The sequence below is a fragment of the Lygodium microphyllum genome, chromosome 14 (assembly GCF_053477565.2).
Source record: "Lygodium microphyllum isolate KBCC chromosome 14, Lygodium_microphyllum_v1.1.10, whole genome shotgun sequence".
Lineage (NCBI taxonomy): Eukaryota > Viridiplantae > Streptophyta > Polypodiopsida > Schizaeales > Lygodiaceae > Lygodium > Lygodium microphyllum.
Window position 1 is genome coordinate 32,919,024 of NC_141148.1, and position 14,325 is coordinate 32,933,348.

The 14,325-nt window shown below is 43.9% G+C and overlaps 1 protein-coding gene and 1 pseudogene across 6 annotated transcripts in view; both read left to right on the forward strand.

Moving 5' to 3' along the window:
• The window catches only part of LOC148025472 (cytochrome c oxidase assembly factor HCC1-like), a 113,272-nt gene that overhangs the window by 77,440 nt on the left and 21,507 nt on the right, over nucleotides 1-14,325 (forward strand). For all 6 annotated transcript variants that reach the window (XM_087692620.1, XM_087692618.1, XM_087692617.1 and 3 more), the window contains one exon: nucleotides 209-296. In XM_087692620.1, coding sequence (XP_087548746.1) covers nucleotides 209-296 — 88 coding nt within the window. The remainder of the gene's footprint in view (nucleotides 1-208; nucleotides 297-14,325) is intronic.
• Nucleotides 9,254-9,345, forward strand: LOC148025473 (U6 spliceosomal RNA; annotated as a pseudogene).

The window sequence follows — 14,325 nt, forward strand, 5'->3', positions numbered from 1 at the left end:
TTTTAGGCATTGTGGGTTTATGCCATTTGAGATTCAGAATGATATAATTAAGAAATGTGAGCATGCCCTTCTTTAGTGTGATTGCGTTTACATTCATGAATGTATAGTGTTGGATAATTCTTGAATTGTGATATGTTTGGTCGTAACCTCTGCATGGAAGAAAGTTGCATTTCGCTTCTCTTACACTTTCAAGTTCAAAACCTTACAGCCTGTATCCTGGCTAAGTTTAGCACTTTTGATGATGACTGGAGGGGGACTACTATTCTTTTATGACAAGGAGAAGCGGCGGATTGAAGGTAGGGCTCCTAACTGAAAATTCTCTATTCATGAAAAAAAAGTTTTGCATTATGTATCCTAGTTGCTACCAAAACATTTTGCTGGATGAAGCTGAGTGCAAATCTCTTGAGCACATTATCTAAAGTTCTACTCAAATTTTGTTCTGATGTGTCACTTATGATTGGTATTCTTCTTAAAACTATCAGTTCTCCCTGAAGATAGACTGGCATATTTGTATCGAGTATGGGATGAGCTATCCTCTAAATTTTATTTCAATTTAGGATTACCCTGATTAATCTGTTTGTAATCTATATTTCTGAACTAGTAATTGAATGAAAAAAGGGTGGCATGTAAATCGGTTAAAAACTTAGTCCCGGTTTCTCAACTTTATCTTGTTCATTGAATCATAAAAGTGCTTTTCCCCTTTATTCAATGCCATAAGAACAGTCAAATGACTAAGTTGCTTACTAAGTTAACATGGGATGATATCTTTTTGTCCAAATTTGCAAGGAGCCAGTATGAAGAATAGTCAAATGACTAAGTCATTTACTAAGTTAACATGCGATGATATCTTTTAGTCCAAATTTGCAGGGAGCTGGTATGAACAGCAGTGGTGGATCTCAAGGGGACAACCAATGCTGACACCAAGCATGACAACAACCAGCATGCAGTAGTTTGTTTGTTTGCATGTGTGTTTCAGACTGTGTCCTAAAGGCTACATTTTTGCAGTCCCCAGCAAGGCATGTGTGTTTCAGACTGTGTCCTAAAGGCTACATTTTTGCAGTCCCCAGCAAGGGGCCATGGGGGAGAGCTTCCAGCCATGCATTTTGAATCACCAGCCAGGAAAGGCACCCGATAGTTTTCCCAGTTCCTAACCCTGCATTTTTGGTTCAGTCCAGCTGTCCGACAGTGACATGGATGTATTTGAGTTGCCTAGAGTTGGGAATAGCTGGCCCTTCCTCAAGCATTGCCTGAATTTGTGCCACTTAACTCCTAAACCTTAGACTGGTTTCCACCAGTTTGATTTTGTAGTTTTGGATTGGAAACTGATTTCATTTGACCCTGAGATTTCTAAAGACTTTCTGAGGTTGAAGGTGAACTTACATAAATTCTAGTTTAGCAGGCAGTGGATGTATTTTTATTCCAAGATAAGAGACATTTAATAATAATCGCCTCAGTTAAAAGAGATGAAGACGAAATATAATACGAGCCTTTTATAGGACCAAGTATCAGTGCAAGGTAACAATAGGTAGTCCAACACAAGGGCTGTTTGAAAAGCCAATTAGGAGGTCTATTTTGCCAAATCATATTGGTCTAGATGGACGAAAGGGCTAGAGTCTCACGTCTCAAGGATAGCTCATCTCCATGCACTTGGAGTCCTATAGTCTTTCCCGTCTCTTGTGGAGCATATGGCTGATCTCTATCCAGATCTTAGTGATGGTCTCTGCTGTAGATATGTCCAGCAGCTCCAGCTTGATCGCATCTCCCATCGATATGGACCAAGCAATAAAACTAGCAATCAGCTCCCATATGTGATAATTTTTCTTAATTCACTCTGTTTGGAAATTATGCTCGGCTGCCCTCCTGGAAAGACTTATTCCCTTGAATTCATTTGGTCTGATTTAGACGGTTCAAGGGATTCATGAGCTAAGATGCCCTAGACCCGCCGCCCTAGCAAACAATCATCTCACATAGAGTACAGAGAGGCTTGGGGATCATAGAACCAGAGCATTAGAGTCAGGCCTTACTTGGCAGGTTGGTGGGGACTTATACATTGTAGATTGATGCTGCAACTCCTCTAGATGTGGGAGGGCTGCACCTTGGACGAGCTGGAGTGGATCTAGAAGAGTAGTGTTGGACAGCCTCAGATCTCTTCAGTCCCACAAGACCCAATGGGTTTCTTGTTTTGCACACAGGGATGGCAGACACATTCTTATGTAGCATGATGTTGATTGGGACTCCTGTTTGCAACTAGGATTGAGTAGAGTAGTTCATCACGAAGCTTTTCGTTTGCACCTTTTGGAAGTAACTCTAAGATAGCTGACAACAGGTCACCTTTTTTTAGTTGGTGGCTCATGGGGGTCTTTTAGTTGGTAGTTGGATGGCACGAATACAAAAAGCTTTTGGCGAATGCTGCCCATGACAGTGCATGGGGACTCTCAAGCATTCCCTATGGCAGCCTAGCTGGTGTGGAGGACTTGCAAGATTGGTGGTAGACGAAGGGCAGAGAGGTTTGTTGGCCCTTCCCAATCTTCCTTCTAGGAGGACCTGCGTTCTATTGATTAGAGGGAAGACTTGGAAGCTAGATTCTTGCATTACTAAACATTTATAAGTGGAGACTGTGGATGTGGGGGGGGTTGTACCTTAGATAAGTCTGAGTGGGATCTAGGAGTGTATTGTTGGCTGAACTCTTCAGTCTTATAGAGTCAATGAGTTTCTTGTCTTACACTACATGGAACAGCAGACACATTCCGACGCAAGCTGACATTGATAGAATTCACACCCGCAACGAGCCTACCTCCAATAGACCATGTGTACATGTGGCATATTTGCATTTCTTGCAGATGGAATATATGATTCGTCTAGTCCAGTCGGACTCGTATAACAAGATTGAAGACCCATGTGGTTTGTATTGAAATATGATTTAACTATTAAAGGAAAAGCTAACAATGGACCTTGAAAAGGTTTCTCCCTATCCCTATCTCTAGCTCTACCTTTCACACAATGCTAAACCTCATGAAACCTTCACATTGCATACCTCTCACCTTGAGAAAGCCACAAATAGAACTAATGCCTACTAATGGTTGTAGATATTGTGGCAAGATCCAAACAAGTAGTGTGACAAGGCTTCTTATCAACTTGTCAAAGTTGGGCAAAGAATGCTAACCATACCTTAAATCCTTGAGATCATTAATAAGTATTCCCCCATTTCAAAGACAACCAACAATCTCTACACAAGCATTGTTGAAGCTCAAGAGTGACATGATCTCGCTTGCTACTATGGAATAGTTTGAGTCCCTTTTTAGTTGGCAATTGCAACCATTGCCAACATTGGATCCAAGAGACAAGCTATGCTTGTCGAGGCCAAGGGAAATGTTTTGTTAGGGAGTGACAAATGAATGTGAAGGTAGAGATTACACACACCATCATTGAGTGCAATCTCCCCTTTTAAATTCTTAGTGTGAATAGATGTTGAAGAGTGATGAAAGTCATAGCCATGTTGGATTTATGTAGGGGGTGGCACAAAGTCACTTACAATGACATGCACACAAAAAAGCTAGATGAGGAGAGAAAAAGGGTCAACAAGTGCCTTGAGCTTGTGCATGTTAGTTGGGTGAAGTGTGTCTATCACTTTACCTAGTCTTTCTAGTGATTTTTTAAAAGCAACCTTGCAAAATTTTAAAACATATCTATGTAATGTAGGTAAAACACCCTCTTAAAGATAATTATTGATGAAATGTGGGGGTGGAAACAAAGCCTTAGAAATGTAGGGTAATAAATATTAGTAGTCATGATTGTCATGCTTTGTTAACTCCTGCTTGTGAATCGACGAGGATTTTACGAGCTTTGACACGTCTGTCATTTGTTTTGATGGAGGAGGTAGCTTGCTCTAGAGCAGCTATTTCATTGCCTTTTTGTGCATTTCCTCCTTTAGTCAGGCTTTTATGTGTATTTCTTGAGCAACTTCTGCATTTTCCAGTTTGCCATCACCTGCTGGACATTGTCCATCCGTATCATGATTTTTTCATGCCTTGTAGTGCCATGTCAGCATATTGCGACTGCATTAAATGCAGTCAGCCCACATTTTGGGACCATTGGTGCAGGTCGGCCAGCATTTAGGGATTTAGTCTATTTATAGGCCATAGTTGGCTGGTCATCATCGTCTTCTTGTCTTCCACCTAGTAGGTGCATGCTCCAACTTCGGCATTTTCCTTTGTCCCCAGTGTTGTCTTCATCATCAACCTGATCTGGTGCCCTCATTGATGCTGCGGATTGGGTGCAGGGACTGATCAGAGTCTTCTTCTTGTATTCAGCATTCTTTCCTTGTTTAGTGCAGATTCCTTTTCTTCTTTTCTTGTAGAGTTGCTCTCTTTCTCTATCTCTATGTTATTGTTCCTTCTTCCATTGCACACTCTCACATGGTATCATCGCCAAATGAGAGAACATAAGCTATGTGGAGCTGAGGTGACCATCCAAGATTTGAGGCAACCATCCTAGACTACTCCGGACACCACACACATAAGCATTTTGCTGCCACGCAGCAAGTGCTCCTGGAGGCGGCCTATTTTCTTCCATTGTTCCTTGTGTTTTGCTGTCTGCTACTGTCTACAACAAACATAACCTTCTGTGGAGCAGGCGAGTGACCAGATCATCAGGCGACAGGTTTTTGCATCATTGTTTTCAGTAAATGCAGCATTTTGTGTGTAGGTGACAGTTGTTTTCGTCCAAACAGATCATCTACATCAAATCCTTCGTGATCATGTAGCTGCTTTCCACTGATCGAGGGATTGTCTAGTCCAATTGCAATTGTTGTGTGTGATTCTTTTGCAAATTGTTGAAGATGTCTTATCAGCGGTTCAATGGTTTTGATGATTCAAAGAAGGAGCATTCTCATCACTTCTCCGACAGGCAGTGAGATTATCGCAAAGACTATCGCAAAGAGTGCATGGAGGTACCACTCCAAAATGATTGTGACGAAAGACAAAGGTCACCTAGCTCGTTTGTATGGGATCCCTCTCCTCTACATTCAGAGGTCACCTAGCCCGTTTCTACGGGACCCCTCTCCTTTGCATTCTCTCCATGTTTCATGGAAGGCTTGTTCTATTGCCCTCAAAATGCCACCTATGGCACCCTCTATACAATTTCCCATACTCCCTTCTTTTCCCAAAGAAGACTAGCTAGACGGTTCAAACTATTCACTTTGGTCATGCAAGGTGGAGTGTGTCCTTGATACCTTCGATCTTTAGGAGTTTGTTACCCACCCTACTCCTCGTCCAATAGCGAATCCCAAAGTGGGATCATCAATGGATCATGCAGTCCTATGGGATTGACTCAACTCTATAGCTTGATCTTTTGTCTTTATGAGCTTATAAGATTTTGTCCTAGTGCATGTTTACAGGTTGCAACAAGCAATAGAAGTGTGGACAACGCTTGCTTCTTTGTACTATCAAAAGACACTTGCACGTCGGATTACTCTCGAGAAGAAATTATGGATACTCACCATTGATGACTCTTCCATGATGAAGCAACATATCACCAAGTTGGAGGATATGAGGGATGAGCTTGCATCCCTTGGCAAGATGATATCTTCAGAGGATATTTCCATGATTTTGCACCTTGTTGGCCCCAAAACTAGCAACCCTTTCGGTATTTCTTTAACTTCAATTGCTAATGGATTGATTACAAGCCAAGATCCCACAATCTCCTTGGCTAATCCAAACGCCCCTTGCTGGTCCAACAAGTAGCAAACAAATTGGGTCAAATGCCCCTTGAATTTCATCCAAGAATTGCTCTAAATTGGATCCCAACTGGCCAAATGCTGCCCCAAATTCACAATGGATGGCTAGGCACTTGAAATCCTTCACAATTCACAAATTTCAGGTGCTGATTTCAGTGTACGATGCCTTCTTTTGATGGCATGGGTTTACAGCAGAAATCCCTTTGCTGTCCACCAAATATAATTGAGATATGAGGAGAACGGCTTGAGATCTCTCGAGAATGGGCTGGAATAGGTGAGAGAATGCCAGAGAGAGAATCACCTAAATTTTCACGCAGGAAATGTTTGAAATCTGATTGCTGCGCGCCTATTGCCCGAAGGGTAATAAATACTATTGCCAGCCCCTAGCTGTTGTTGCTTGCACTTGGGAGGGCTGGAACTGCTGTCGCTTGCTCTTGAATGGTCTTCTCTTACACTTCGTTGCTCCAAAAGGTCCTCCCATGGCTGCAAATAAGACTAGCAATATCTCCTTCTTCTCTTTTACAAGCTAAATGCAATGAATGGCTCAAACTAGGCCCAAAAACGTTTTTTCTAAGTTGCATGGGTAATTGTGCCAAGCAGTAGCCTTCTAAACCCATTTTCCAGTATCATCCGGCCATTAAATTAATTCTCAGAATTAAATAATTTTGAAAATTAATTTCAGCCCTTTGGACCTTAACCAAAATTAAATGTGTCCATCCATAATTAAATTGGTTAGGCCATTTGCAACCTAGAGTGGTTCCCAACCTTTGTTGACCCTTAGAGTGCCATTAATTAATTAATTAATGCTAGTCCCTTGTGTCACTACAAACACTTATCGGTCAAACAACTGTCCTAGGGTCAAAACTGACACCAATTGACTACCAAAACTGAGTTGGCATAACTTATCACAACTTTTTCCTTTGATACTCATTGCATTCTCAAGGTCCTTGGCCTGTTACCATGAAATAACTGCCATGTGCAACACATACTAAAAAACCTTGCACATTTGATTGATAACTTAATCAAATGTTATCGGCAAGATTAAAGCATCCCAAAATTTCACGTCTTGTGATACCCCTAATGTTTCAGAGGGGGTTTTCTAGGATCATGAGGAGCTTTTTCATTAGCATTCTACATCAACAGACTTCATGGACATTGGCATTATTCTTGCCACATCAAGATTCATTTCTTCTTTTGGCCTTTAGCCACATCCAAGTGGGAGGATATGAGAGGGGGTCTTAGCAATCATGATTATCATGCTTTGTCATCTTCTGCCTGTTAGCCTCAGTCTAAGTTAGACAAGGACTTTCGGAGCTTTGACATGTTTGTTGTTTGTTTTGACAGAGGAGGTAGCTCACTCTAGAACAGCCATTTCATCTCCTTTTTGTGCATTTTCTCCTTTAGTCGGGTTTTGTGCATACTTCCTGAGCAATTTCTGCATTTTTTAGTTTGCTGTCACCTGTCAGACATTGTCCATCCTTGTTAGGATTTTTTCTTGCCCTATAATGCCACATCAGCAGATTAGAAAAGAGGGATGGTATGAGCTATACCAGTCCACTCCTCTGCTATAGCCAGCAGCTTGTCCACTTGGTGGCTGCAGCTCTAGTGGCTGAAATTGATGGAAGTGAGAAGCATTGTAGTTATGGTTCCTCCCCCTCTCACAAGTTTGATTAGTGGCCTACTTGGCCTGAATTTGTTGCCCACAAAAAGTATATGCCAAGAGGACAGATAAGAATGTTGGTGGAGCCTTTCTTCTTTAAAGCACTTGATCCATCAGAGAGAATGATGCATCCATACTTGACCCAATTGGCATGCATGGGCTTGAGAGGCTTGTTGATTCTTTCCCTCTTCTCATCTATCTTTTTGGTGCACATATCCCTCATTGCAAGTGACTCATGCCACCCTTGGTATGGTCCCACCACAACTACATCCTTCTCTATTGATCTACTCTAAAAGAATATGGGAGGAGAGATTGCACTCAATGATGATCCATACAATCTCTATCTTGGCAATCCTTTGCATCTCCCTAACAAATAACAATGGATTTGGCGCATGGCTCATCTCTTGGGCTTCTTGGTAGTGGACAATCAAGGTGGTTGAAGTGAGATGCTAGAGATTGAGAGCTTGAAGTGCCTGAAACAAGTGTGAGGAGTTCTCTTTAAAAAAGACTAATGAGCCCTAAAAGTAAGACATTATAAAAAGGCCAAAAAAAAGGTCACAAATTGGACAAGAAGACACCTTTTCAAACTCTAGTTTTATTCTTTTTTCTAAGCAAATGGCAAATTATTTCTAGTCGAAACCATATGGATCTTGTATGGATTATGTAGGTCCAAGTGGTTTGAACAAATCATGTGGCAAAAGTAGTGGAGAACCATTTCAAACTGTGTACGACATGGTGGTACCCACCTCTTTCTAGTGGTATTGAGGGCAGTAGAGTGGAAGCCCACCACTTTAGAGTTTCTCCAGCACTAAAAGTGGTGTGTTGTAGTGGTGCTCTTCTAAATGTGGAGTGGTCAAGCACCACTTTTAAGTGGTTAAACACTTCAAAGAATTGTAAACTGCTTTTGTTTGAAGTATGTTGTTTTAAGTCCCAACATTAGGTATAGGCCTTAAAATTACATGTACACTTTTTGCATTAGATGTATGTCCAAGATTAATTAGTTTGATTAGTATTATACTAGTATTGGATAGTGCTAATCGAACACAATCGGTTGAAACTAGTTTTTAGAAGCCCAAAGGCTAGTAGACTATATTTTAGCAAACACTTTTAGTTTAAGAGTAAATTTAGTAAGAAAAATCCACACATAATTGAAGCTAGAGTTCTCATGCACCACACATGACACCTATTGGCCCTACTCACTGGACCAAACTTAAAGCTTAGGGCTTGCTTTATAACTCAAGTGTCCTAAGTGAGTTCCTTACTAGGCAAAACTTTCAACGTAACTCAATTCTAAAGTGCAAATTGTCATGGGGATGTGAAATTTTTGAGATGCTTTGCTCTTGCTAGTAACATTTGATTAGTTTAATAATCAAATGTGCAAGGTTGTAAGGCACATGTGATGCACATGGCAGTTATTTTATGGTAATGGGCCAAGGACCTTGAGGAAGCAATTGGCGTCAAAGACAAAAATTGTGACAAGTTATGCTAGCTGGTTTTGGATATCAGTTGGTATCAGTTTGGCCCTAGGGCAATTAATTAGCCATCAATTGTTAGTGGTGACACTAGCGACTAGGCATTAATTAATTAATTAATGCTAGTCGAAGGGTCAATCAAGGCAGGGACCACTTGGGGTTGCAAATGGCCTAGTCAATCAATTGTGGATAGACACATTTAATTTTGGGTAGGGTCAGAAGGGTTGAAATTAATTTTCAAAATTAATTAAATTAATTAATTGGCTAGAAATTGTTGGAAAATGGGATTAGAAGTATGCCAACTTGTCAAAAATGCCCATGCAATGGGGGAGAAGGCTGTTTGGGGGCTGGAGAGACTCATTTGGTGTATGGAGGTGAGAGAGAGAGGTCTCTTCGGAGACATCTGATAAAATTGGAACGATACAGAGAAGATTAGCATGGCCCCTGCGCAAGGATGACACGCACAAATATATATATATAGAGAGAGAGAGAGAGAGAATGGCGCCGCCTGCTTGTGCCGCCCTGCCAAAGGTCGTCTGACCTGTCGGCCCTGCTCGTCAATCCAGGTCGTCTCGCCCCCTCCTGCCCCGCCTTTGCACTCTGACTCTTCCTGCGCCCATCTGGCCCGTCGTGTGACCGGTCGTCGGTCGTCTGACCTGTCAGCCCTGCCCGTCAGTCCTGGTCGACTCGCCTCCTCTTGCCCCGCCTTTGCACTCCAACTCTTCCTGTGCCCGTCTAGCCCGTTTGGCTTGTCGCCTGACCCGTCCCGCTGCCGAGCACCCGCACCTACCTTGCCTGCTGCCGCGCCCTACTGTCATGCGCTTGACCTGCGACGTCCATTTGGGCTGCAACTTCATCTTCGGCTCCTGCTCGCTACGCATCCGCCCTGTGGGTCAGGGCTCCTGACGTCACTGACAAAACCTATGCTCTATGACCGTTGCCTGCTCCCTGCCGCCATCTACCAGCATCTGCACCTATGCAGTTAGGGTTGCGCCCAGCCCCACGCGTTTCGCCCTCCTGCATCTGTACGGTTAGGGTTGCGCCCAGCCCTACGCGTTCTCTAGCGACAGTGCGAGAGCAAGAAAGTGAGAAACCGAGAGAGAGGACAGTAGCATGGTTGGGCTGGATATGGCTTTTATCGACCAGACGGTAGCAGCCCTTGGTCCGGATTTTGATATAGAGGAACCGGAGGATATGGTTCCTTGCACAAAGGAGATGCCTTCTGGTTCTGACTTTCCGCCTGCAGGCAAACACTCCAAGCATACTTTCAACGAGACAATGGGTCCCCAGGAACGTTCCTATGCGCAGGTTGCCTCTGATTCTGTGGATTCCCAGGAGATTAACCGGGAGCATTTGCTGGAGTTTGCCAATACTCTGCTTGGTGATTATGTCCAGCATAATCATGAAGCTTTTTCTGACTCGGAAACTGAAGAAGTTCTGGAAGCCACGGTGGACTTGAAAACTGTCTTGCGCTCTTTTTCGGTGTTTTATGACCGTGCGGTTATACTCTTCTTCACTGGGAGGATCCCGGTGCTTTCCCATATTCGCCAGTGGCTGCATCATTTACTACAAGGGGAGTGTGTTGAGGAGATCTTTGTTGGGCCCCAAGGCTTCTATGAGGTGCTGTTGAAATCGGAGAAGCATCGGACTGAGCTACTGTCCAAACTGCCATTGTTCTTTGATCGTCGTTTGGTCCATGTAGTGCCATGGCGCCCTATGGCAGACTTTCAGCGCCTGCTTCAATGTGAATGCCCGGTGTGGGTTGAAGTGGAAAATTGTCCGGCTGTCTATTGGCCATTGTTAAAGGATGCCATGGCCGTTGTGGGAACGGTGCTAGTTCCCCCAAGCCTAAGAGCCATGAATCGAAACCGTTTGTGTATGTTATGAGACATTGCCAGGAAAAGGCCTGCGTGGCTGCGCCTTAATTGCTCTGGCATGCATCCTTTGCACTTTCGCTTGAAATGGGGCAACTTTGCAGGACACTGCTTTTCGTGTGGAAAATTGGGGCATTTTATGGCCGAATGCCCAGAGAGGCAACCGTCTTCAGATGATGCGCATGTTGTGCTGCCTATGGATGACATGGTGTTCGATGCTCCGTCACAGGAGGCCACCCAGCCACCTAATGTTTTGGATAAAGGTAAACAACAGGTCCTGGGTTTGGATTCCCGTAGCAATGACTGGCTAGAGGCACGTCCCAAAAAAGGTAAAAAGTTGGATGCTGGCCTAGCGGATTTTGAGCCTAATGTTTCACAGGATTCCATGCGCACGTATATGCGCAGGAAAGAAATGTTCTCTTCACAGCATGCTGCGCGTACTATGGCTCCTTCTGCTCCCCATAATCAGTCTACGAGGAAAGTATATACAAAAGGTCCAAAGGGCCCACTTGCTAAGTTGGCGTTTGATACTAGAGGTAATGTGATTACACCTTGGGATCGTCGTTATCCCCGTTCCACTCCCAAGGCAGTGGATATTCCATCTACCTCTAAAGTGGGCCGTCAGAATTCTTTTGCAGTGTTAGCTGATTTTCTAGATGAAGGTGTCCTTGACATTCTAGCGGAAAAGGTTAAATCGAGGCAAGCAGTGCCTCGTTCCTGATTCTCTTTTTGAAGTTATATGAAGATAGCCACATGGAATGTGCGAGGCATTTGTTCTCGCCATAAGCAACATGCCATGTGGACTGTCTTGCATGAGAATCAGTGGGATGTATTGTGTGCAGTTGAGCACAAGAGTCACGGTGAAGCAGGAAAAGTGGTGGATTGCCATGGGTTTCGCTTGTTTTATGCAGGGACACATGGTATGCACTATTCTGGCGTGCTTATGATTGTCCATGAGAAATACTAGCCTGTTCTTATTAAAAATGATGTACAGGGCCGCTTTGTGGTCATTGAAGTTTTATTTGAAGGAGAGATCTTATGGTTGCTGGGCCTCTATGCTCCGAATGACCCTTCATCCCGACGGGATCTTTGGAAGACTTTGTAGGGTTCTGTGTCACTTGGCAGAAGGGGTTTTTTGATGGGGGATTTCAATATGTGTGTTGACTCTTCTCAGTCCACTTCAGGGCATTCGGTGATGGATGCTCCGGAAAGTCGGGTGTGGAATGCCTTTGCTCTTGAGGTACTTAAGCAAGATCTCTGGTCTTGGCTCCACCCTTCTTCTACAGGGTTTACTTTTCATTCCTCACAATATGCAACTACATGGTCGCGGTTGGACCGAATGTACATCATGCAGGATGATGATTTTCTTCTTGAGATGCTGGAAATGAAAGTCTTGCAGCAATATGCCTTGTCGGACCATTTCCCTCTCCAGCTTGAGATACTTACACAACCCATTGCACCTTTTATGCAGTTGCTAGATAGACTCCCTTTACGTTTCAACTCGTCTTATTTGAAGCATCCAATCTTTCAGGGCTATATGCAACAATTGATTGAGAGATTTTTATTGGACTTCGCCACTCAGGGCTCGGCTTCCTTTGCACGACTGCTCTCTAATGTGCAACAGGTTGCTCGGCAGTATGGAATCCATCATGCCTCTATTTGTCGGCGGCGTCGACACGCAGCGGAGGACTTACTGGCGTTGGTTCGTTCGCTGTTGGTGGACACCCCAGATGATGAATTTCTGCTGTCACTGGCGATGCGTTTGGCTGATCTTATTAAAGAATTTCAGTTGAAATTGTATCAGCAGGCCAAACTGCACAACTTGACTGACAATTTGCACGATAGTGCTTGTCAGACTCATAAGTTCTTTCGTGCCTTGCATGTTTCTCCTGCTCGAGAAAATATGACTAGACTCCAGAATTCAGAAGGTCGCATGGTCACACTGATCCACAGACCATTGTCAATATGTGCAGGAATTATTTTCTAGATCTTCTTGGTTCTTCTCCATCGCCTTTTGACCAGGTCACGCATGCACGCTTAGTCTTCTATGATCTGGTCCGCCATCAGGTTCCACTTGATATGCAAGCTATTTTGGAGGCAGATATTTGTGAGGAGGAGGTTATGGATGTTGTGTTACACCTGCCTAAGGATAAAAGCCCTGGTTGGGACAGTCTCACCAATGAATTCTTTGAGAGCTCGGCTATCCAACTGGTGAAGCCATTGGTGGCTATGTTTCAACAGGTTTGGGAAATAGGGGTCATGCCTTCATCGTGGAAAGAAGGCCTTATCAAACTGCTTCCAAAGGTTCCTTCGCCGTCGATGTTGCAACATTGGAGACCAATTTCTTTGATGGGTTCGATGTATAAAATCTTTTCCAAAGTGCTGGTGAATCGGCTCCACAAGCACCTTTCAACTATTATGCATCCTCTTCAATATGGTTTCATTAAGGGCCGCAACATTCTACATAATATCTTAAATGTGCAATGGCTATTGACTATGCAAGGCACTCTAGTCACGAAGTGGTATTGATTCAATTGGATCTGGAAAAGGCTTTTGACTATTTAGACTAGTCTTTCATTGCAGAACTTATGTTTGCTATGGGTTTTGGGACTCGGATGTCCCGATTGATCTACACCATTAGTGCTGCGGCTTCTTCGCTCGTTACGCTCAATGGTGGGGTTACAGAGCCATTTGTCCTTGCACGCTCGGTGAGACAGGGTTGCCCTTTGAGTCCGCTCTTCTTTGCCCTGGCGACCCACCCGGTTCTTTTAATGTTATCTTCAATGGCAGCTTCTACTCAGTTGGCCGGATTGTCTCTTCCTTTGGGACAGCACTTCATTAGCCAGTCTTTGGCTGATGATAGCTTTATGATTTTGCGTGCAGACAAGGACAACATTCGCAAGGCATTAGATGTTTGGACGCTCTTTGGTCATGCTTCTGGTCTTCGCATCAATGCCTTCAAATCAGCCATTCTCAGTTGCACGGAGTCTGATTTACAGTCATTGGGCTGGCAGGGTCAGGTTGTTCCTCGTGGCTCCATTGTCAAGCATCTTGGATACCCGTTGGTGTTGATATTCGGCCAAAGCAATTACTGGAGTGGATTTCACAGAAATTGGCAGCCAAGTTTATGTATTGGAAGTCGCAAGCGTGGCCCTTCCATGTTCGCCTCAAAGTGGCTCAAACAATTATGCTGCCAATGCTCACCTATTTCTTGCCATTGCTGCCGTGGACTCCTACTACTTTGAAGGCTCTCACTCGCCCCATCCGTTTCATGTTATGGAAGAAGGATTCATTGCACGCAGGTATTTCGTGGATTTCGTGGTCACATACATGTACCCCCAAACGCCTGGGTGGTGGAGCTATTTTGGATGCCGAAACTCATGCTGGCACTTCGTTGGTCTTTGTTTCACGCTATGTGTGTGGATCATCACCCGTGGGCCATTATAGCCCGTTATTTTCTTGAGGACAGCGGGCTTTGGCATGGTAATACACAACTTCAGAGCTCTTGGTGGCATGTCCTTAATGCAGACTCTCGGTTTTCCAGTCCGTCCTCCTCTCTGTTACTGCATTTGGTCGGCTCCTGGA